At 33.0% G+C, this 25,440-nt stretch overlaps 4 protein-coding genes and 1 long non-coding RNA gene across 5 annotated transcripts in view; 4 read left to right on the top strand and 1 right to left on the bottom strand.

Annotated features, from left to right (window-relative positions):
- The first annotated feature begins 219 nt into the window (after positions 1-219).
- On the top strand, positions 220-4,549 carry LOC147291548 (uncharacterized). The gene is made up of 3 exons (XM_086235972.1): positions 220-306; positions 2,739-3,642; positions 3,777-4,549. The coding sequence occupies exons 1-3, from the start codon at positions 220-222 to the stop codon at positions 4,547-4,549; spliced, it is 1,764 nt and encodes a 587-aa protein (XP_086092098.1).
- A 1,258-nt stretch (positions 4,550-5,807) lies between these two features.
- On the bottom strand, positions 5,808-10,712 carry LOC147291547 (uncharacterized). The gene is made up of 6 exons (XR_015121348.1): positions 10,261-10,712; positions 8,547-8,741; positions 7,683-7,754; positions 7,433-7,457; positions 6,831-6,984; positions 5,808-6,118 (listed from the first exon to the last, which is right to left on the bottom strand). It is a non-coding gene; the product is annotated as an uncharacterized LOC147291547 (long non-coding RNA).
- A 1,033-nt stretch (positions 10,713-11,745) lies between these two features.
- LOC147291546 (MATH domain and coiled-coil domain-containing protein At3g58260-like) lies at positions 11,746-13,802 on the top strand. Its single transcript, XM_086237397.1, has 3 exons — positions 11,746-11,861; positions 12,298-12,458; positions 13,138-13,802. The coding sequence occupies exons 1-3, from the start codon at positions 11,746-11,748 to the stop codon at positions 13,800-13,802; spliced, it is 942 nt and encodes a 313-aa protein (XP_086093523.1).
- Positions 13,803-15,606: 1,804 nt separating this feature from the next.
- LOC147291545 (ubiquitin C-terminal hydrolase 12-like) lies at positions 15,607-19,487 on the top strand. The gene is given in 4 exon segments (XM_086235971.1): positions 15,607-15,737; positions 15,864-16,029; positions 16,958-17,311; positions 19,428-19,487. Coding segments are annotated over 4 exon segments (711 nt in total).
- Positions 19,488-23,627: 4,140 nt separating this feature from the next.
- The window catches only part of LOC147291544 (MATH domain and coiled-coil domain-containing protein At3g58260-like), a 2,279-nt gene continuing 466 nt past the window's right edge, over positions 23,628-25,440 (top strand). The window contains exons 1-3 of the mRNA XM_086235970.1: positions 23,628-23,830; positions 24,081-24,250; positions 25,248-25,440. The exon at positions 25,248-25,440 is cut by the window's right edge and continues 466 nt beyond it. Coding sequence (XP_086092096.1) covers positions 23,628-23,830; positions 24,081-24,250; positions 25,248-25,440 — 566 coding nt within the window. The remainder of the gene's footprint in view (positions 23,831-24,080; positions 24,251-25,247) is intronic.

Below are 25,440 nucleotides of genomic sequence, written 5' to 3'. Positions count from 1 at the left end.
TATTCAAGATTATTTTGTGAAAAATCCACTCAATCGGAAATTGTTTGGTCATATAACTGTTATCAAATAAATAGAATAAATGGACGGTTTGGTAAATAAACCACTCTTTAAATACAAACTGTCCATTTATTTCATTTATTCGTTAACAGTTATATGACTAAACGATTTTCGATTGAGTTGATTTTTTGCAGAGATGATCTCGAATAGGTGATCTAAAAAATGAATGGTTCTGATCTTGAGTCGACACAGCCAAACAATGAGTTTTTACGGCCAAGACTAAGGAACTCCTCCTACCCGGGGACTGAGGCAAGCATTTTTCTTTTAGGTAGATCAAAATAGACTCACTTATTAGTAAATTAGTGAGTTTTGTATTGTATGTCTCATGCACCTATTTGTTTGTATGTCATTTGTAATAGAGGTTGGACTTCTACGTCCCCTCCTTTTTGTAGTCTTGAGCCTTCGATGGAGGTAGTAAATGCATAGGCCAAAAGTGTGAAATATTAATTTATATGACATTTTGACATGAAAATTTGATACTTCAAAAAGTTTATCACTCCAATAGATAAAACAAATAATTAGAGCAAATATTATTTTATTGTTTTGGGTAAGGTTACTTTATTGGAATTGTTATCTAAAAAAATTGTCACTCTAATAAATGAGGTAAATAATTAGAATAAATATTATTTTATTATTTTCATAAAAGTTACTTTATTTGAATTAGGGGTGGGAATGGGTCGGTTTTACCGGCCAACCGATCTATTATTGGCCAACCGATAATTCAACCAACAGCCGACCCACCAAGTCGGGCCGATAATACTAACCGACCCATCAAAGTTGGTTCGGACGTTGGATTTGAAATTGATAAAATGTTAGTCTAATAATTTCAACCGACCCACCTATATCGACTTTATCGGTAACCAACTGCAACCGCCCCACAATGGGTGGATTAGTTGTTGGTTGTCAGAAATGGCCTTATCGACCTTGTCGAATCGGGTCGATTATTTGGTTGATATGCAACTGACTCGACCCATTCCCACCCCTAATTGGAATTGATGAAATAATGAAGATGTTACATTTTTTTATTCATTGAATAGTAAGTGGGCCCCAATTTGTTCTAATTTGACATTGGATCAAATATACCATGATTTTCTCTTGGATCAAATTTAACTATGAGTTTGCCGAGCATCATCTACGGATGGGACAAACTTTATTTGTAGTGTCATGTCAGATTTTAGGCTTCCAATGGATGAGGCAAACTCATGGTCAAATTTGATGTAAAAGAAAGTCATGGTATATTACTATATTTGACCCAATGTCAAATTAAAGCAAATTGAGGCCCACTTACTATTCAACTAATAAAAAAATTTAACATTTTTATTATTTCATCAATTCCAATAAAGTAGCTTTTACTAAATCAATAAAATGAGATATCAAATTAGCCATATTTCTATTGCAAATAAATTTCTCAATATACGGAATCATCCTACTTAATCATTATCTGAGAATTTAATTTTTGTAATCCCTCGCAATCATCCCAAACTTGACTTGGTGAATATGGTGTGATGACAAGACTTAACCAAAAGAAAAAGTGATGACTATTGAGCGTGAGTTTGCCTTGTAGTGTTCATTACTAAGAAAAAAAGAAAAAGTGACTACTGGGCATTATGAAATTTTTGTACAAAATCACGTGGTTTTGTAAGAGAATTTCCTTATCATCCTTGCTTTTGTCCTTTTTGGAATATTGAATGAATAGTGCTAGTTTTTTGTGCATTTTTACTTCTCTTTTTTATTTCCTATAGTCTCATAATTATAAAAGTTAATGATTATAACACCCAATTTTGGGCTTGCGCTTCCTGTGCAATCCTAGTGATTTTTATGTTTTCTACTTTGGCCCAGTTTCCTCTTTGCCGGCCCATTTAATTTTCTTCCAGTCTACTGTTTTTTTTCAAATGCCATTTTTACCCTTATTGTTATAAATCGTTATATTTGAATGTCGCGCGATCATAGTTGCTCTGTGTCTCTGCTCGTAAAACTGAGCTTCGTTACTCGATCGATCAAGCTTTGTCTAGTTGATCTGGTATGGTTTTTGTCTCTCTCTCTCTCTGTCTCTCTCTCTGTCTCTCTCTTTATCTCTCTCTTTCTCTCTCTCGGTTTGTGCTTCATCTGGTATGAGTTTTGTATTGTTTTTTGATTTCAATTTCCGTATATTTGGAATTTTAGATTAATTGATTGAAGATTTTCGATTCATAATTTGTTTGTTTTTGGCTCTCTGTCTCTCGGTTTGTGCTTCATCTGGTATGGTTTTTGTATTGTTCTTTGATTTTCGATTTTCGATTTTTGTATGTTTGGAATTTTACATCGATTGAAGATTTTTACGTTTAGAATCTGTTTGTTTTTTGTTTTGATTAATGATTTTAGGGTGTGGCTTTTGTTTTATTTTTTCATTGTGATTGTTGTTGTTATTAGAATTGGTACTGTTTGAATTGTTATTGTTATTGTTATTGTTACTGCATGTTCGTAACTTTTTAGTTTCGGTTATTTTTTTTGCTTTTTTAGGTATCATGGATTCAAATTTTGTTGCGAGGGTTATTTACTGTTCTTAGACTGTGGTTTTGCCACTGTCTGTTAGTTGGAGTTTTTGTGGTTTGTGCAATTTGATTTGCACAAAGTTTAGTATGTTGAAGATTGGTTCGTTTGTGTTGAAATATGTTCTTGGCGGTCAATCTGGATGTGTATAGGCAGATGATCAGGACTTGAAGATGTTGTTTACTTGTTTGTCATTATTCAATGCACAAATAGTTGATATTTTTGTTACTGACAGTGGTTCTAGTAGCAATTCTTTGTGTTCTGCTGATAGTGGTGGGATTTCAACAAGTGATTCAGCAATTGTTGAAAATGATTATCTAGGGTGTTATAAGGCTGAGGCGGAGAAGGTTTATTTGACCAAGGCTTGGGAAGGGTATATTGAAGGTGTTGGTCAAAGATTTGAAGGTGGTGTCATCGAGTTTAGAGAGAAGTTGTGCAAGTATGCTATTGAGATGGGTTTTAAGTTTGTGTATATTAAAAATGAAAAAACTCGTGTGTATGCTAAGTGCTTTAAGAAGTTTTCTGATGGTTGTCATTGGCATGTAAAGGCGTATCTTTGTAGAGTCAATGGTTGTTTTTACATTAGGCATTTGGATAATGTTCACACATGTCGTGGTGTGATTCGGGAAACAAAGTCTGAAAGATTGGTTTCTCGTATTGTGAAAAGTATTGTCGTTGATGATATTAGGTCTAATCCTGGGAAGAGGCCAATTGATATTGTGAAAGACATTAAAAATAGCTATGGTTTAGATGTGTCATACCGTACTGCCTGGTATGCTAAGGAGTTGGCAAAATATGTTGTTTATGGTGATGACAAAGAGTCGTACAAGCAGCTTGTTTGGTATTTGAAATCTTTGGTATTGAGTAATGATGGTACTGATGCGAAATTGCAAGTGGATGGTGAGACACAACGTTTTCAGAAGCTGTTTATCTGTTTTGGTGCTTGCAAGAAGGGATTCATGGCATGTAGGCCGATGCTTTTTCTTGATGGTACTTTTTTGAAAAACAAGTTCAAGGGCCGATTGCTTGCTGCTACTGGAAAGAACGGAAATGAAGGTAATTTATTTGCTTTTAATGTGATTGTATTTTGTGAATTTGTTTTGTTTTCATTTTGATTTGAAGTGTTAAAACTGTCTGATTTAATTGCTACTGTCAGTTAGTAGCTTTCTTATAATGCTTTGTTTTTGCAGGTTTCTATCCTCTTGCCTTTGGAATTGTGGATTCAGAGACTGAAGATAATTGGACGTGGTTCGTGGAAAGGTTGGCTGATGTTTTGGTTCCTCAAAATCAGATAGTTACTTTCATTACTGATCGGAATGCTGGTCTCATCAATGCTATTGCTACTGTTTTTCCGGGTTGGCCTCACAGTTTTTGTTTTCAGCATTTGAAACGTAACCTTGCAAATAGGTATCCGACAACACACAATAAGAATATGCGTGAGAGGGTTTTATATTTGTTCATGTGTTGTGCTTATGCACGTACTGAGGAGGCATTTAACTTATCTGCTAGGAAGCTGGAGGCAGAGGGTGGTCGTCCTGCTATTGACTTTTTGCCGGAAGCACCATATGAAAAATGGTCTAATGCGTTTTTTAAAGGTAACAGGTATGGGGAAATGTGCAACAATGTGTCCGAGTCATTTAATTATTGGATTTTGGAGCTGAGGTCCCTCCCCATTTTAGATATGATTGAAGGCATTAGAACCAAAGTGATGGAGAATATGGCAAATCGAAAAATAGAGGCAGAATCGTGGTCTACTAAGCTTTGTCCTAATTTGGAACTGAAGTTGAGAGAGAGATCCAAAGTTGGTTTACACTGGAAGGTGATTCGATCTTCAGCTCATGTCTACCAAGTTGAAGGGAAGGTGACTGTGTGTGTAGATTTGGAAAAGAGGTTCAAAAAGGAATTGTTCTATTCCCAACTGATCATCTTCTGCATCCTTAATCTGTTATTGAATTGTCACTGACTGTCAGTAACAATGATGAAGTCTTGGTTAATTTTGAGTAATGAAGTTTTAAATGAACTTACTGAAGCAAAGGTTGTGAGGAATGTTGACTTTGCAGGTGTTTCAGATTCTATTTTGTCCATTTCCTCTTGCAGTAGTTCTCCAAATGCATCAATCACCTGGTATGCAAGATTTAAACAATGTTAAGTAGATTACAATAATTTTTACTCTTTAAATTAATTTGAGTTTGTGTTGAAATTGGTCTTACATTATTTGCCACTGCATTGTCCATGATCAAGTTTAGAACATCTTGTCTAGAGATTGCACTGATTCCACCTTCTCCTTTTTGTCATAGTAAGGTGTTGCATAAACAGTATATTGTAGTCAGTAGCTTAAGCTATTGTTACTGCCTGGCAGTGGCAATCAGGTGTTTTAAAATTCAACATAAAAATGGAATAGTACCTGTGTGGGGCATTTGTCCAAAATTCAATTAGGAGTTGTTGAACTCTTTCATTCAATAATTTGAAGACCGGATACTTTGACCACTTTATGTTTTCGAGATTTGGTCTTTTTGTAGCTTGTAGTGTTAAGTCTGTATCACCTTCCTAGGTCAGGTCATCATCTTCTTAGGTCAGGTCCAGGTCCAAATCAAAGTTTGGTTGTTCACTTTTTCCTTTGCCTTTTTCAGCTCTTGTCTTTATCTTTCTTGTTTTGTGTGGCAATTCTGGTACGTCTTTAAGTTTTCTACCGATATATTGAGTGGTGATATCTATTCTTCCATATTAGATATCAGTTTTTCACGGATGTCTATAATATATTAGATATCCTATTTGTTTAATAATCTGATATCATATACAACTAACGATATCGGATATTAGACATTTCTGATATGTTAAAAACTAAATTATGATATGTAAGATACTTATTATATCGTTATTTTTTTTTTTTTTTCAAACTGATATAACAATGTATTCAATATCGTTTTGGTAATGGAAATTTGATATAAAAAGATATATAATATATCATTTTCGTACTTAAAATTTAATATAAAAAGATATATAACATATCGTTTTTGTACTTAAAATCTGATATAAAAACATGCTTTAGATATCAGTTTTTTGTTTTTTAAATGATGTTGAAACTCTATTCCTTATCATTGCTTTTTTTCATAATCTGATATGTAATCCAAAGTAAGCTTCTGATATGGATAAAAATTGATTGGCATGCATCCACGCAACAATTAGTAAACTTCTAAAGTAATCCAACTTCAAATCTTCCATTCATATAAATTAATCCAACATCCAAACTCAAGGGTAATCAAGTTAACAAAAATAGATTACAAATCCATCTAAAAATATGCATAGCCCTCATCAATGCATGTATACCCCAAAATCACTATTCTATCTCCATAAGCACCTTCACAAAATCTATCTCCATAAGCACTATTCTAAACACTGCCTACATGCAGCTACCACATATATACCAATTGGTCTAAAGATAATTGAGGGTAATGAACTCTTCCCATTCAACTGGAACTTCATCAATCCGATCTTGTGTATAACCATTCCGCTTGTTCTTCGGGTTAGTCCACTACAAACATTAAAGACAAGTGCAAAATTAATATTAATAATATTCATGTCAATTTCAATATCTCAACATGCATGTAACTCAATTTCACCAAATCAAAAGAATGCAACAAAATCTGACCAATGTTATAAATAATCCTGCATATATGCCACTGTCACCAAAGTTGACATTTATATATTCTGCCCTTGTACCTAAAGGAATCAATTAATGAAATAAAAAGGCCCCTGTAGTTCGAAATCCCCAAACCAGAGCAGTTCCAAGAAAAGTGCACACACACACACACACACACATGCAGTACATAAGCAAACCACACAAGTTGACAAGAAAAGCAGTTCCAAGGCAGAGAAGTTTCAAACCCAACTAAGGTGATGAATATATAACAAGGCATTTTATTAATTATTGGTTTGAAACACTTCAGTGGGAACTCTTACAAGGTTTTTTAAGTTTAAATCATATAGAATGAAAACAAGAGACAATAACTCCATGCTGGAAAGGACATAATCTAGTTTAATAAGTAATGGACACTTTTGCTTCTAGATATTATCTGTATAAAGAAAATAAAGCACAAAGCCCATGTACACACTAGATAATTACTAAGCAGATAGAACAATTTCCTTTGAATGGATATCCTATAATGAGATGTTTCACAGTCTATAACATATGAGTTAAAACTTGTTCTAAGCCTCAAAAAATTATATATGGTTCTTGCACCTACCTCCTCAAAAGCCCAATCATCAGCTTGATCATTACCCTCACAGCTCCTTGGAGACCAAATTAAACCTTCTATGATGCCAGTAAACTTGTTTATCTTATCTCCCAAAACAGCTAACTCTCTCCAATCCCTTTGTCCACTCATCATTTCATCCATTCTGCATAATCAAACTAACACCTTAAACCTCAAAAAAAAAAAAAAAAAAAAGATAATAAGACCATTAACTATAAAGGTAGGCACTAGCCTCTAGTTTTTTTATTGTTAAAAAATTTACACTTTTGCAGTTTGAATTCTTATCACAAGAAAAACCATGTACGGTTTGACAACTACATAGACAAAAAAAGAAAAAAAAAGAAAGGTTTATATTTTAAAAAGCCAGCTCTTAGTTAGAGAAAGATTTTGATCTCATGAAAGGAGCTTTCCAACAAGAATTCATCTCTTTTGAATCAAGGAGATCAAGTGCTGAGGGGGGCATTATAACTGGAAAGACAAAAACCAAACAAGTAATTAAAAAACTATTTAATGTTATCATGTTAAGTGAAAGAATATATACATAGAGGATAACATGGATAGTATAAAATAACTAGTCAGGCAGAGAAACATACTTTTATCACCCTTTTCCAGATGTGGCTGCAAAGATCAAGATTAAGAGGAATCAGTACAATCATGAGGCTAGCCAAAGAATAACATCAATTATAACTATATATATATATATATTACATGTAGTATAACACCAAGTAATCCCAGAACTCAAATAAAGGGAGATATTTGTCCTCATTTTTGGAGGGCATAGGGGTGCAAACTTTCAACTTAATTAGTGAAATTCAATATATATTCAAGGTTTGGAACTCAAACCTTGTCAATAAATGAGACTGGGAAACAACGATAACTCTACTCGAAGGCTGAAGTGCGACAGTCTTCATAAGCCTGTGACATTAAAACACTCAGATTTATGAGCCAAAAAAAAAAAAAAGGAAAACAATCAGATTTGCAGCTCAAGTAAAGAAGAGTGGAAAATAAAAAGAAGGATTGCATATTTTATTCATCTCTTATATAGGATCCAGAAACCAGTTGAGGTGAAGATTAAATTTTATTTCTAGTAGACATGGAAGCAATTGCCACATGGCCAAGGTTTAATTACCAGTCAACTAGTACTAAACCATTCTAGTCATCTAAGAGTATGTGAACAAGAAGTACAGTATATAGAGCATGAACTTATTACCAAATTAGGGACCCATGAGATTGAGAATTCTCATATGTCTACACTCTTTTATTACTACACAGGTAGTTTTAGTGGCTTAGGAAGGAAGGGAAGGGAAAGCAGGATGTGGGAATGACTCAAGCAAGGGCATTTCATGTTGCGTATACTGTAAAATATAAATCACAAGATAACACAATAATAAAGCTGAATGATTATCTTGGCACACTCATTGCAGGGGAACATGGTCACATAAAGCCTCTGTAAAAAAAATAGACAATAAATATTCCCTCAGTGGAGAACAAGTATTGGATATGATTGGATGGTGGTGGAAAGAATAAATTTGATTAGTGCACTAGAAAGAAGACAAGGACAGACATTATATATATATATATATATATATTTTAAGAGAACAATGACAGACATTAGATGTAGCTCCAAAATAATGTCAAACCCCCATTCTTACAGTAAACAACAGACCACAAATCAAGAATGGAGTTTAAGAAAGCACACACACTTACGGATACTTGGTCTCCAAAGGATCCCCGGCCAGTTCTGGATTTCTGATGAGGAGAAAGGACAGCTTTACTAATTACTACTAACCATATCTTCATAATGAATCTTTTTTTTTTTTTTTTATCAAGTAGCACATACAAACATTTGCCCAAGGAAGCTTGTCATCGGAACAACCTCTTGGGAACCCATTTATCCAATTCCTGCGGAACATGTACAAATTAGCATGGAAGTCAGAAAAAAAACTACATGTGGAAAATTTCAATAACCATATAAATGATAGACAAAGGATAACATAAACTAAGAACCATATGACCACTAAACATTACAATGAGAAGTAATTAACAGTTCCATGTAATTTGGATGTAGAATTTCTGTCAAATAATCTCATCCTCACCTAGAATTACACCATTTTTCGTACTGCGAAGAAGAGAGAGAGAGAGAGAGAGAGAAAGAGAGTAACTACATTGAAACAACTTTATAGAATGAATCCAATTCTAGAACGATTCATGCTCATTTGAGTCAAATGGTCTAAAGGCCTCAAAAGTTCAATCGATGGGATTCAAACTTTTTGAAGGAACAACCATGCTTTTTAGGTTTGACAAACATTGATGAAAAGGGTTTTCATGACAGAGCTCATTAAAGTTTATGTCCATGTAACTATTTCTAAAGCAATATCTATGAACATAAATCATATTACTGAACAATTACCAAGTTTCATACTACTGAACTTGTTAATTTGGTTGGGCCTCTTTACCCGGTTTCAGCAAGAAAACTAAAATCTCAAACATAAATTATCAGAGCTCAATCAGACAAATAGTTTTAATGGAATAAAACTTATAAAACAAAAGAATTCTTCATCAAAACATGGCCTTTCATCATCAACAGATCGATAAGGACACTGCATAGAAGTTCAACATGAAAAAAAAATAAAAAATTCAAATAAGTGATTTTAAAAGATTAGTGAAAACAATTGGGAGAAGAGTTACTAACTTATTATCACAGAACTGAGTCCCTTAATTTCAAAAAAAAATATAATGGAAAATATAGTTGATCTTGCTCCGGTGTCACCCAAATCAACTATAACAAAAAAAGATTCGAGAGAGATTTTCAAAAAGCAACACCAATTTCAATTTCTTTACGGAAGGAGTCATTTGGAACTAATCAAATCCACAGACCATATAATGAAGTGTAATAATAAAAACATATACTTTATAAAAACAAACAAATAATACAAAGCATAAGATAATTTAAAAAGCACATTCAATTACATAAATCTATAATCACAAATTCATGCTGATCCAGAATCTAAAATCTAACAACAAATCCCAGAAAACAAAAAATCCCCATTCGATCAACAAATAACCACAGACATCAAAGTAAGGGTTTTCTTTTATTAAGATTAATAAAAGAGGGCTTGCATGTAAACAAATTGAAGCTGACCAAGAATCCAAAATCAAACGTATCCCAGAAAACTAAACACCTGAACCCACTGGTGATATATACAGAAGCCAAGATAAAAATCAGAATATCTCTCTCAAATAAAAGCAGTTCATCAATTCACTTCAATCAGACAAATAACAAACAAATCGTTAAAAGCTTTAAGAAATAGACACAGACATCAAACATGCAGAGAGAGCTGAATTAAAGAAAGAGAATGTAACATGTTTTATTAAACAAATAAACAAAATTAAGGTATGACATTGACAGAGAGATACAAACCTGAAGAAAAACAAAGAGGGACTGGACGCGATATAGGCAGACTTGAGTGTGAGTGAAGACTGAAGAGTTAAGAGCCAGACAGAGGAGGCTGGACAGATGAGGAGCCAAACAAATCGTTAAAAGCTTTCAGAAACAGACACGGACACCTCGAAGCTGCTAGAAAACTCAGATCGCTGGCGAAGGGGTTGGATAGATTCTCCTTCATGATTGACTTTCCGGACTAAAGGAAGAAACCAAGACGATCAGTGTCGAGAGGACGATGATATCTTGGGTGGTTGGTGTCGCAACTCGTCGGAGAAGGCGGATCGCCGTCGCGAAGTTGAATCTGTTCATCGTCGATTTCAACAAGCGAAGGGCAGAGAAAGAGAGAGGATGGGGAGAGGAAGATTTGGGGGCCGACTGAGAATGAGAACGAGAGAGAAGGATCGAGTGAGAGAGACGGACCGAGTGAGTGTGAGCTTGAGCGAAGGTGAGAGAGAAGAAGATGTCTGCAGAGCGCGATGGGAATCTGTGTGTTTTTTGAGGGATATCGTGACTGGGGTTGGGAACTTAATTAGCCAAAATTTTTAAGTTGGGGAAAAAATTCTCCGTGTTTTTTTTAGGTGGAGTATAGATATCAAATGATATGTAAGCGATTTTAAAAAAATCTTAATCAAAATTGCAAAATTTAGATATCGGAAACAAAAATTGGTGATATGTCAATGTGTTTAGATATCATCTAAAAAGTTAACTAATATCTAAAACTCTACATTATCGATTAATGTAAAAATTAATATTAAAGAAGTGATGTTTATTACAGTTTTACTTATTGTGAAATGAGAAGAGAGAGTGAGAAAGAAGAGAAAACTGAAGGGGGGAGGCGCGGGATGGAGAGAAGGAAAGAAAAAAAAAAGGCGGAAGAGGGGAACATGTGGACCAGCTTGGTACCGGTGTTTTTCAACTGGTCCGGGTGGTTCAATGGGGTCTAGATTTAGGTTTATCTAAAACAACCCTTTAATTTTTCTCTGAGTTTTCATGATTTAATAATATTATTATTATTTAAGAATAAAAAATAGGAAAATTCTAGGGTTGTCAAATCTTGTACCCTAATTTTGTATTCTAATTTAATAATATTAATTATAAGGCAGAGTTTGATTTACAAAACAAAACTGGCTAGTGCCAAGGAATTTATTTCTCACTCTAATACTGCAGTGTTATCACTTTTATCCAAATTCCCAACTCTCTCTCTCTCTCTCTCTCTCTCTCTCTCTCTCTCTCTCTCTCTCTCTCTCTCTCTCTCTCTCTCTCTCTTTCTACGCTCTCTCTCTGTGTTCTTAGATTCCTTGATTGGAAGGTAAGTTTATGGACCTATGAGTATGTTGATTCCTCCAAATATGTTGACAATATATTTTCACTCTTATATCTTGTAATTAAACTAGTTCTTTATTTGTGTGATATTTGATGTTATGCGGACTTGCTGTTTACTATAACTGAGCTAATAGAAGAATGAAGGAAGAGGAGGATATGTTGTCTCAGAAGTTCTCATGGACAATTGAAAACTTCTCTAAGTTGAAAGGCGACAAACATGATTCTGATGTTTTCATCATAGGAGGTTTTAAATGGTTCGTATTTATGTATTTTCAGAAAATTCTGTAAATTAATTAGTTTCTTTGGTTTTTGGCTTTTTTTTTTTTGTGGGTACTGGTTTTTGGCTTTCAATAAACTTTTTTAACCCTTTTTTTTCAGATTCTTAAAATATAACCACCGAATAGTGTTTAAACTGCATTGCTAGCCTTTTAGTATTGCTGGACATGGTTCAAACACTACTCTAGAGGAGTCGGATCACAAATTAATACATATACTTTTAAGACTCTAGAAAAAGGTTAAATGCCTTTAGTGAGCCCAAATTTTATCTAATTTTCAAAATTTCTCCCTATCACCATCTCCTATATATTAATTACAGCTAGCCGTAAATTTCTGGTGTCAATTTTTAGTATAAATATGCCATATGGTTATTAGTTTTTGTCCTTAGTTTTGAACTATACTTGGTTTGATCAGGCGGATTCATTTATATCCAAAGGGGAGCATCGTAAAAGACTACTTGTCGGTGTATTTGGTTGTTCCAGATGCTTCAACATTGCCATCGGACTGGAGCAGATATGCCAGATTTAGCCTCACTGTGGTTAATCAAATTGGCAGCAAACATTCAGTAACATACGGTATTTTCTTTACTTCATGTAGTTTATTTTACAATGCGCATTATGCTTGTGTTTTTTTCTGTTGGCTTGTATCCAAGGCTAATTTGTTAAATGAACTTCTTGATATTATTTTTTAATTTTTTTGTTTTAATGTTTAACCCTGTTATCATCTTGATAATTAATTTGGATGGTTCATCTGTTTTCTCTTCTTGTCTTATAATCTGAATGGTTCATCTCTTTAAAGGAAAGATCCAATGGCTTATTGTATGCCACACCATTATGTTATACAGTTTTGAATTTATATATATATATATATATATATTTGTTTTCAGTTATGTTTGAGATTTAATATAAATAATATCAAGTTTTTTTTTTGGGCAAGATATAAATATCAAGTTAGACATGTTTTTTTATGCTTCGGCCGGCCGCAGGCAAGTGTTGGAGAATACATTAACCTATTCAGTAATTCTTGGGTTACCAATTATTATCCCAACTTTTGTTATGTAGTTTTCTTGTTTGTTTGAAGTTTGAACTGTGCTTTTTATTAACAATCTAATTGAATGGTGCCCACCTTAACACTTTAATTGGCTTCCGCTGTTATTTTATTAACTGCTAGCACTCTGATTCTTGATTAATGTTTTTCTGATCCTTTATATATATATATATATATATATATGTATGTATACTTTTAATTTTACAGGCACTGATCATGAGTTCAACGCAAATACAACTGGTTGGGGATTCAACTCATTTGTTCTTCTAAGTAAGCTTTGTGATAACCATCGTGAAGGTTATATTGTGAATGATATATGTATTATTGAAGCCGATGTGTCTGTTCGAAAGAGTGAAATTAAGATTTTAGAGGATCAAGAAATTGACGAGCTTATAGATTTTAGGGGTTTAGGACGAATAGAGAAAGCTTTTGTTCCTTTGCTAGAGGAAGTTTGTTCGTTGCATCCTTCATTAATTGAGGGCCAACAGAAGAGAAGTCGTGTCTTTATTCAATGTGCATTCACATGTTTGGGCCAATTTCTTCATTTTCTAAAGACTTCAAAGGTTAAGGATATGACCCAAGATGCTTGTGAACATCTTCAACTTTTATGGGAGGAGCTTGAGACCTTCAAATTTGACTTAGCATGGCTGGAACCTCACCTTCAATCCGTTTTTAGTATGAAGGAAAGGGCAGGAAGAGTGAATAGACTAAGAGAAGATGTGGATGCTTTGGAGAATGAAATAAAGAGACGGAGGGATATGCTTGCTGCTGCAGAAGTTGATCTTGAGGTTGCAAAAAGAGATTTGTCAAAGGCAGAGGAAGGCTTCATCATGATGGATATGGATAGTGAACTAGGTTGTCCTTTACGTTAATTCATATTGTAGAATTTTCTTTTAGATATGAGTGTTATGGTATAGACATGCTGCAATTATTGAACTTGGACGGTTTTGAATTTTAAACTATATTATATTGAATATTTTTTTAATTTGGTGAAAAAATATATATTGAATATTTGGCATTCTAGCTAAATAATATGATAATATTGCAATCCCTTTGGTACGTCATAAGTTGGTGAACTTGTGAAGGTCTCTTTTTTTTTTTAAAGGGATTTATTTGGCCGGGGTCCCAAACTTTAAAGTTTTTATTAGGAACTTTTATTAGGAGAGTAATTCTATGACACTTTCAACTAAACTACTCTAATAATTACGATGAACTTTTAAAGTTGAAATTCTTAAAAAAAAAAAAAAAATTCTATTATTGAAATACCATGTGGTAGTCAAACTCTTTCATACACTCTAGTCTCATCTTTCACCCCTAAAACATTGGAAACGTTTTTATTTTTGGGTTGTTAATTTAATGGATTAATCCCCATGAATTTTGGAACCATCGGAAATTTCTTTTTGGAATACTTATTAGATTGTTTGTTGATTAAATGTGTGCTCCAAAGACAGTATGGTAAGAAGATCCATCGACACCCACCGAATTAATTTTGTCATGAATATATATTGATAGGAATGATCGTTCTTCTCTAAATCCAGATTTCAAACCATTTCATTAAGACGTTCCAAGACCAATTCAAATTTTAGATTTGATCTCCATGTTTTGACAGGATACTTATCTCGTTATCTTTGGGATTCGTTTAAATCTTCCCTCAAATCTCTTGATTTTCCCTAATTAAATCTTTGAGATAGTATATTATGCTGATTTCCCTCAATGCTGCCATCCAATCATGGATTCTTGAAGAATTTGAAACTATTTACTATCTAAACTTTGAATTATTGAGTGCCACCTATGCAAAATTAAATCCTACGTTTAGAATAATAAAGACTGGTGTGGATAAGAACAAAGGCTGGAAACAAGGAATTTAGAGTGAATAAACTTTGGAGAGAAGAGAAGCCAAATCCTTTTAAATATTAGACAAGTAAATTTCAATAAGCCAACTTATTTTTCCAACTTTTCATTTCACTTTATGTGTTATTATTTTACTGGACATGGTATTTTTTTTTTTTAGGTTTTATTTTTTATCTTTTAGTGTCGAATGTCATGTAAGTTGGAAAAATAAGTCGACATCCCTATCACTACTGTACGTTTCTCTAAACTTTGCCTACTTCTCTTTTACTTTACCATTTTTTAAAGTAAATTTCAATAAGAATTCAATAATGCTAGGGATGCCAACTTATTTTCTCAACTTTTAGTTCCACCTTATGTCATTATTACTTTACTGGATATGTATTTTTTTTTTCTTTTTTAGGTTTTTTTTTTTTATTTCTTAGTGTCCAATGTATGAATGCTATGTAAGTTGAGAAAAAAAAAAGTTGCGATCCTTACCACTACTATTTCTCTAAACTTTGCCTACTTCTCCTTTACCTTACCATTTTTTAAAGTAATTAAACAGTACACATGGTGTCGTAGTATTAGGTGATCATACCATACAGGTGGTCAATTATAGCCCTATTTAAGAATTTTTTTAAGTTTTGTCCTCAAAGGAAGAAGGTTTCAAAAAGTCGTCTGTCACAATTCTAATTCTCTCTCATAGGATCTCGTCTATTGGAAGGTACATCACGATCTCTAGCTCGAGCGTTAGTTGTATGTTAAACTAGCTCGAGTGTTGTATGATGTTTGGTGTTACGGGGTCTCCCTTGTTTACCACAATTTATGGGTTTTGGTTGCTATAGAATGCATAAAGAGGGAGATGAGGATATGGTATCCAGGGCCTTCACATGGAGAATTGACAACGTACTTCTCTAAGGTTAGTTGAATTACAACAAGCATTGTTCTGACGTTTTTGTCATCCAAGGTTTTAAATGGTTAGAATATATTTCAGTATCTCCTATATATATATATATTATAATTACATTATTAATTTTTTTTGTGCTTAATTTGCAATATATGTTTTCAACTTTGGTTGAACTATCCTTAATTGGTTTGATCAGGCAGCTTTCTATATATCCAAAGGGGAGCGACGATGTAATGGATGACTTCTTGTCCTTGTATTTGACTGCTGCGGATGCTTCAACATTGCCATCGGACTGGAGTAGATTCGCCAAATTCAGCTTCACTTTAGTTGACCAACTTGGCACCAATAATTCTATAACAAAGGTGTTGGAGCTAAAATTCTCGGAAATAAATTAATTAGCTAACAATAGATAAATGGTCGAATGAACCTGACGTGGAGATGAAAAATGTTGATTGGTAAATTCTTGATGTATGAAGCTCGGGGTGTGTCCTCCTGCCAAAGATGCTCTGATGCCTAAGTAAATAATTGCTCGGTCAGATACTTAACTCAGAGAATGCGTACCTTTTATTGTTGTGCATGAATCTATTTATAGATCCCCAATTCTTGCTCTCCAAGCTAATCATTCCATTTCCCCCACTCCCATCACCTCTGATTCCATGTCTTGCATGGATGGATTCTTCTGGGAGTGGGAAGATCACGGGTTGATTAACACCCACGTTCCTCGATTATAGGAACGTGAAGTACCCCTTTTATCATGTGTTCAATGTTTGATCTTTAATCCGGGCCTGCAATTTGCCGTTGATGGGCTGATTTCTCCATAGGCTTATCATTTTATTGATATACTGGAAATCCCATATGGGCTTTAATACAACTAGGCCCTCCCCATTAGGTATAATTTAAGTTGTAGCCCACAAAAGGGTATTATCTTTACTTCATGTTGTTTATTTCACACTGGACCATCATTAATTAATTATGTTTGTGTTTTTTTTTTTTTTGTCATTTATCCAAGTCTAATTTATAGAATTAACTACTTTGTTACTATAATCCCAACTTCTTTTTATTTACATTAAGGACCCGAACTATCTTAATTTTAACATGTTTCTTCATCTTTCCTCACCACTTGGACTTAATTAACAAGTGGGCATTTTCTTAACTATGATGCACACCTCAAAAATTTATTGGCTTCTTCTATATATCCATATCTTTTATTTCATAACTGTTTATGTGCTCTGATTCTTGCTTAATGTTTTTCTGATCCTTTATAGTTTATAAACACTTTTGACTTTACAGCTAGGCACTAATCGTGAGTTTAACGTAAATAAACGTAGTTGGGGCTTCAAGTCATTTATTCTTCTAAGTAAGCTTCATGACTATTGTAAAGGGTATATTGTGAATGATATATGTGTTATCTTAGTCAAGGTTTCAGTTCGACATAGTGAAATTAAGGTTTTAAAGGATCAAGGAGATGGTGAGCTTATGGATTTCAGGGGTTTAGGACGAATAGAGAAATCTTTTGTTCCTTTGCTAGAGGAAGTTTATTCGTTGCATCCTTCGTTAATTGAGTGCCAACAAAAGAGAAGCCGTACGTTTACTTCAACATTACCATCAGACTCAAGTAGATATGCCAAATTCAGCTTGACTCTGGTTAATAACGACAGCTATAATCCAATAACAATGGGTATTCATCTTTTTTACTTCGTGTTGTTTATTTGATAATGCACGTTTATGTTTGTGTTTTTTCTGTTGGCTTGTCATTTATTAAGGCCAAGTTGTTAAAGGATATATGCAATGTATATATGTAATATATATACAAATTCCATATGGTATGGACGTCCGAACATACGAATATGCAACTGAACACTCGATAGTGCCGTCAAGCGTTTGGTGCTGCTTTCTCCGCCTATTTTTAAGGATATTCCTTGATGAGTTCAACCCATACCTCCTAGGGTATAGAATGGCCTTTGTGGAGACCGAATGCTCGGTGTTGTAAAATTTTATACTACCAAGTACTCGACAGTAGTCACCGAGCGACGTTGCAAAATTTTACACTATCGAGCACTCGGTAGTGGGCATAGTCACTAAACACTCGGCGGGGAACGTTCGCACCTCAATGGACTTAATGTAATATATATTTCAACTTGGACGGTTTTTGAATTTTGATGTATATGAAATACTTTGCAATCTAACTATGAGTTTGCATTATTTAATAATAATTAATAGTTAAGGAAATTAAAATATTGCAATTCCTTTTGGAGAGTGAATAAGTGATTGAACTTGGGGAAGCTGCTGTTCTCTTTTTTTAGTCATTTTTTTTTAGTTATATTGAAGGAAATTAAACTTTGAACCTATCATAATTTTAATCAATTACCCCTCCCACCCTCACCGCTTGGGTTAATTCATTAAGTAATTTCAGTTTTGTTGTGCCAAAGGATCCTCACCTTCAATTAAGCTAAAACCCATGTCATTATTTTCTTATGTGTTAACCCCCTTTGACCACTTGCAATTGCCAACTCATCTCACTTTCCATTTTTAATTAGATTTTTGTCATAATTTCTTAAATTTTAAACTTTATAGATTCCTCATATGTGCCCTCAATCTTATTTAAGACGTTTTTTTTCTTTAGTTGACGTTTTTCCTATTTACTCTTTACAATATTGTTGGACATTTTTGCGAATGTCCATCATGAATTCTCATATATGATTTTTTTGAATTTTATATATTAATAATTACAAAATAAATAAATAACTTACAAATAATTCTCATAAATAAATAATATGACCTACGGAAAAAGTTCTATATAAATATAATAAACCTACACACAATTCTAATGAACTAAAACATTAACAAATAAATGACCTACAACAACTAAGGAACCTAGCTATATGAACTAAATCACCTACACAAACAAATAAATATAATAAACCCAAAGACATTTTTCAATTGTAGGTTCATTATTGTACTCTGTACGTTTGTTGATTGACACTCTTTGATAGATATTACATTGTCCGCATATGAATTACTGAATTATATTCTAGAGAAAAATATCACACTATAAAAAGTGTCATATATTAATTGTTTTAATGAATACCTTAAGTTTAGGAAATTTTTTTATGGGAGAATTAATGTAATTAAATAATGGCATATTGTGTAAATAAGCCAATCTAATATGGATTATAAATATCCTATTTGGCTTAAAATTTTAAATTTGCGTCTTACCTATTAATTAAAAAGATGTAGAGTTAGACTCTATAAAAAATTAATATTATGGGCTAATATCCCATTAACCCCAATTAAAAATAAAAACATTAATAATAAATAATTGGATATATGACAATTAATATGTATGTATATATATAAGTGGCCAAAAAAATATATGTACACATATATGGGCTATGCTAGGGTGCCCTAATTGTGCTCTAATGACATTGAATTTCCATGTCAATTAGATTATTTAATACATCAAATAATATATTTGTCACATAAGTTTTTAGAAAGACTAATATAACCTTGTTTAAAATTCTACAAAATATTAATTAAATTACAAAAGGAAAAAGTTTTAAAAAAGGTTTCACATACGACAAAATTTAAAAAACCTCTAATGTACGTTCATCTCTTTAAGAAAATTTTCCCCAATTTTAGTACCCTAAAAGCTACTACTCATCTCTTTTATTGCATTTACTATTTAGAAAAATTTTGTTCAACTTATGCATTAAGGTAATCTTTAATGCATTACTTTTATCTCTTTAATGATTTGTGATAGAGTCTCCCCACTAGGCTTTACAAGAATTCGAGGCTGCAAGGTGATGATAATTCCAAGTAGACCTGGCAAAAACACACACGACCCGTTGACACGCCACGAAAATTTACGGGTTCAAGTTCGAGGTTATCGGGTCGGGTTGATATATATCAGTGTCACCAGTTAATAATCCGTTAAAATAACGGGTCGGATCGGGTCAATTCGTGGGTACCCATTAAGGAATAAATATTTTTTTAAATGAGATTTATCATTTAATTTGTACATTTCTTAGATATTTCTTATGTGAAATATTTAAAATATACATTTATGTAATATATTTATTCAAGTTTTTTTTGTTGAACAATGTATATTTTTTTCTTAACGGGTCGGGTCATGTATACCCGTTATTTTTTGAGTCGGGTTCGGGTTGAAGGTTTTGCCACCCATTGATTAACGGGTCGGGTCGAGTTCACCCATTATCGCTAACAGATCGTGTCGGGTTTAACTCGAACTTGCTTCACTCGACCCGTTTTAATTCCAGGTCTGCTTCCAAGTATGCTTGCTTCATTAAAGCAGTATTTTATTGCTTTACCATGAATGTAAACTATTTACAATTTAAAACAATAGTTTTTTCTTTGATTATTATTTTTTCGTTGATATTCTCTTCTGCATATGCAGCCTAATTGGCCGGTATCCTTGTTTGCCTTTAAAATGGAAAGAGAGAGAGAGAGAGAGAGAGAATTAGTCACGCAAAAAGGTTTGAAAACAAAGCAATTCTACTTATTCACTTTAATTTCAGCTAGACACAAAGTAAAGGTATGGTATTCAGTTCTAATGTTGTTTTGTATCTTTGAGCTAGAGTAGATAACCCAAGTGAAAAATTTGTTGGATTATTTTAAAGAAGATTCAAATATGGAGGAGATAAAAGCAATCCATGGGAGAAGAAATATTGATGTTCAGATTTTTTTGTGTGTGATCTGAACGCGAATTTTTAATATGGAGAAGATAACAAATTAAGTATAAATTAAAACCTTTAGATTTGGGTTTGATAAGATGGTCTTTCAATAAATATGATATTAATTTCATATTAAAAATAGATGGTGATGTGTATAATCACCAAAAAAACAAAAATAGATTAGAAGTTTGAATTTATGACTAAAAAAAGTTGTATACTGTGGCTTATTAATAAATAGGGAAGAGATTTTGTGCCCTAGATCTATGTGCCCTAATATGATGTGGCAAAATTATTTTTAACATATCTCTATTTATTTGTCACATCAAAATAATATCATTATTGTTAAAAGACTATTTTATCCAATTCAAATTTAATGGCTACACAGTGCCGGCCCTGAGGGGGGCACCTAGGGCGACGGCCCAGGGCCCACCTTCAAGGGGGACCCATAATTTTTTTTATTATATGTATATTTATTTATTATAAAAAAATTAAATATCTTTTTTTGATTAAGAAAAACTGAAATAGCTGTTGTATTAGCCTCAATGTTCACCACTTTTAAAGGGCCCAGTATTTTAAAAGGCCCAATATTTTTTTTGTTAAGCCGAAGTCGACTTCTTTGTTGTTCTAGAAAGAAGTTTACACATTCTCAGTCCTCACACTCTCTCTTTATTTTTTGGTGTTCTCTGAATTGTCTCATCTCTCTCAGTCTCTTACTCTCTTGGATCGTCTTCTCTCTCAATCTCTCTCCCATTATTACATATTTCACTCTTTCTTTAATTCTGTCTCCAATTTCCCTTAGATCTTGACCTTTTTTATTTATTTATATATATACCAAAATTCTCTAAATTCGATTAGAAATTTTGAAAAATTTGGTATTATGGCTTCAGATTTGCAGTAGAAAGGAAATATGTAAGAAGGTAATGTTATTACAAAATTGTGAACTGTATATTTTTCATAAAAGTATTAATGTATTATTTTTAACCAAAATTCAAGTTTGCTCATCGATTCTCCAAGATGGCAGGCTTCAATTCGCGGAGGATCATGAATGATGCAACGGAGCCGGGCTTTTTTTGGATGCCAAACCTGCCGTAGTCAGTATCAGAGCAGGGAATAAGACGGCGCATAGTTCCGGTGACAGTTTCTGAAACCGGGGGGGGGGGGGGGCTTCTCCTTTCAAGCTCTCGCCATCTAGGGTGCGGCCGACACTCTACCGCTTCGCCTAGCAGCACGACGCTTGTATTGCTCTCCCACAACCCCGTTTTCACGGTTTAGGCTGTTCCCATTTCGCTCGCCGCTACTACGTACGGGAATCACTTTTGCTTTCTTTTCCTTTGGCTACTAAGATGTTTCAGTTCGCCAGGTTGTCTCTTACCTGCCCATGGATTAAGCAGCAATTCAAAAGGTTGACCTATTCTATTTTATTTGTACAACGAAAATTAGAGGTCCATTTCAAATTTTCGCCCCGGGCCTTCCAAAAGTCAAAGCCAGCACTGCTACAATTACTATTTATAATCCAATGGTCTTTTCAACAATCAAATCATATTTAAAGAAATTAAATAGTCATATGTTGACTTTACAGTCTTCTTCTTCCATCCAAAGTCTTTCTCTTCATTTTACACTATAACCTCTTTCTCTCTCTCCATTACTCTCTATTCTTTATCATGACAGAGAAAGAGATAGTGATAAAAACCCCTTTTGATTTATAAACATGGAGGCAAGTTGGACTCTTAGAAGTTGAGCTCTATTTCATGTACCCAAATTTCATATATGCAGTAAACATACTAATATAAAGATTTGAGAATAAGGTTTTCAGTGTTTGTTAGGCTGGGTTTAATGGGTTCTTTAATTATATTTAATTTCTTAAGAAATTCTATATATGATCTCTGATCAATACTATACTTATGCAGAAACTTTTTATTTTAATTTTGATAAAAATAATCTGGGTTACTATTGGGGTTTTCTTATAAAATTCAAAGAAACCATGAAAGAGCACAAATTAAATTAATATTATATGTAAAGTTGCTCCATTTAAACTGATCGAGGAGCACAATATTGGCCGAAAAATTCATATATATCTAAATATCTAATAGAACAGAATGGCGCCTTGGGGTTTTGTTGCTGATGGCATGGCCTTCCATTGGATTAGCTGTTGAATTTTAATTTGTTTCTGGTTTTTAAGTTTGTCTGCAGGTTTGGTTTTAGTTGTTGTTGCTGGTTTTGTTTGTTTAGGTGACTTTGTTTCTCTACCTTTGTGGCTTTTGTTTTAATAGAAAGCATTCCTGAAAAATAAAAAATAATAAAAAATAAAAAATAAAGAATGCCAGCAATTGCCACCATGGAAGAGATTATGATGTGATGAGTTTTTAGGGGTTAGACGGCTTGGATTTTTATTTTTTTTTTTGTTTAATTTAAATTTTGTAAACTTTATAATGATGGTTAAACAGTATTTGTAAAAACTGATGTGCCAATAAATAATGAATTTAATTAAACAACATTAATTATTTTAATTCACATGAAAATTCTATGTCATTAAGGCACTTTAGCATTGCCCGAAAACTCTATTATTTAACTTAGCTACATAGGATTAGGGCATATATATTTTGTGCCCATAAGGGCACAAAATCTTTTCCATATATATATATATATATTGAGATGGATCCATGACATTATATTTTTTACACAAGTTTTTAATGGGGCCCATTCCATATAAGATTTCAATGATCCGAACCATTTATTTTTTAGGTCTTAATTAAAAGATCATCCTTGCAAAAAAATTAAGTAAATTGAAAATCATTTATCTACAAAGATTAAATTGTTAACATTTCAAGTTTTTATTTTGTTGACCAAAATTGACCATTTAATCTTTGTAGGTAAATGACTTCCGATTTATTTAATTTTTTACAAAGATGATCTTTTAATGGAGACCAAAATAATCAACGGTTGAGATCGTTGAAATTCTATATGGAATAAGCCTTATTAAAAACTTTGTAAAAAATATAGTGTTACAGATCCGCCCCCTATATATATATATATTTCCAATTCTTAAGGCAGAGTTTGATTTCCAAAACAACACAGACAATTCCTTAGTTGGTTTGGTTTCCTAGCTTCCTTATTAGGTTTCCCATGTATCTAGCTAGGTCAAGCCATGTATCATGGAATTTATATCTCACTCTAATACTGCGGTACTACTGTATCACTTTTAACCGAGTCCAGACTCTCTCTCTCTCTCTCTCTGAATTGTAGTTTTGCATCTCTTCATCATATAAGCTATGCAGTTTCTTCTAATTTGTGTGATATTGGGTGTTACGGGGACTCACTTGTTTACAACCATTAATGGGTTTTGGTTAGCACCACGTAATGAGAAAAGGGAGGATCTGGTATCTGGGACATTCACATGGACAATTCACAACTTCTCTACCTTTAATTACGACGAGCAATATTCTGACGTTTTCGTCATCCATGGTTTTAAATGGTTTGACTTTCACTGTCTATTTTTCTCTCTGTAGAGGATATTGGTTTTTTCTTTTTTCTTTTTACTTGTTGTCATCTTTTATGGGTTCAATATTTTATGGTATAGAATCATCTCCGATGAACAGAGTCCAAAAATCGAAAGTAAATTTAAAATTTATATTTTTAAATTTTTTGTACTTAATTAGTTTGCAACTTTGCATGATATATATGTTATTTTGTGCTTAGTATTGGACTATCTTTGGTTTGATCAGGCAGCTTTATACTGAAAGTATAAGATTGGACCAGTACCCACGGGAGGACTACTTGTCGTTGTATTTGGCTGCTGCAGATGCTTCAACATTGCCATCGGACTGGAGTAGATATGCCAAATTCAGCCTCACTGTGGTTAATCAACTTAACAGCGATAAATCAATAACAAAGGGTATTTATTTATTTATTTTTTTGTTAATTTATTCCAAAATCACATTTTGTGTTTGAGTTTTTTTCTTTGTACCTAATTTACCAAATAACTAGTTTTATTCGATAATACTTTGCTGTTATAGAAAATTAGAATTAAATATCAAATATTAATTGTTTTTCAGTAAAGCAGCAAGACACTAAGTTTTTTTAGTTTATGTACTAACCTAAAGCAAGACATTTTGGATTAGGTCACAAATTAGTTTGCTATACAAACAGTCACAACTGTGACTGTTTCAAATTCATAAAAATTCAAACTTTATAAGGGTTTAATGCTTTTAATTTAGGCTTTGAGGATAAAGTCCTATAACCCATAGACTAAACATTAAAGTTTAAGCCTTGTAAATATTGAAAAAACAACAAATTAATAAAAAATTTATGACTATTAGACAGTCACAGTTCAGTATAACCATGTTTTTTAAAATTAGTACCTAAACTGAAATTTAGTATTTAAAGTGAAATGACATAAACGTTTTAGTTATTAAAATGAAAAAACATTGCAATTTGGTACCTAAAGTCAACGGAACTTTGTTGTTAACTATAATCTTGATCTATACTAATTAATGACTATTTGGATAACTTTAATTTGTTGATTATTAAAAAATAAATTAAAAATTCTCATAGACGGCAACGGTTTATTAAAAATAAATAAATAAAAACTTCTCTGAACAAAAAAGAAAAAACAAGAACAAAATTTTAACTTATTTTTGTTTACATTAGAAGGAAGTAAACTCTTGACATATATAATTAACCTAATCCTAACTAGCTTATGATCCCTACCGGCTCCTCTCAAGTATGTTTTTTCTTAACTATGTAGTTTGATCATTGACAACCTAATTGAATGCAAACTTCAACTTTATTGGGCCTTCTTCAATTCTATCATCGTCTCTTTATGAACTGTTTATGTGCTCTGATATATTCTTTGTTTTTGTGATCTTTAATTTATACTTTTGATTTTACAGTCACTAATCATCAGTTTGGCGCAAATGCAAGTGTTCGGGGCTTCAGAGCATTTATTCATCTTAATAAGCTTTGTGACATTCGTATAGGATATATTGTGAATGATATATGTGTTGTTAAAGTGGAGATTGCGGTTCCTAAGAGTGTAATTGAAATTCCAGAGGGCCAAGAAACTGGCGAGCTTATAGATTTCAG

This window comes from Dryas octopetala, chromosome 3, assembly GCF_963921425.1.
Source record: "Dryas octopetala chromosome 3, drDryOcto1.1, whole genome shotgun sequence".
Classification (NCBI taxonomy): domain Eukaryota; kingdom Viridiplantae; phylum Streptophyta; class Magnoliopsida; order Rosales; family Rosaceae; genus Dryas; species Dryas octopetala.
This window is presented reverse-complemented; position numbering and strand designations above follow the sequence as displayed.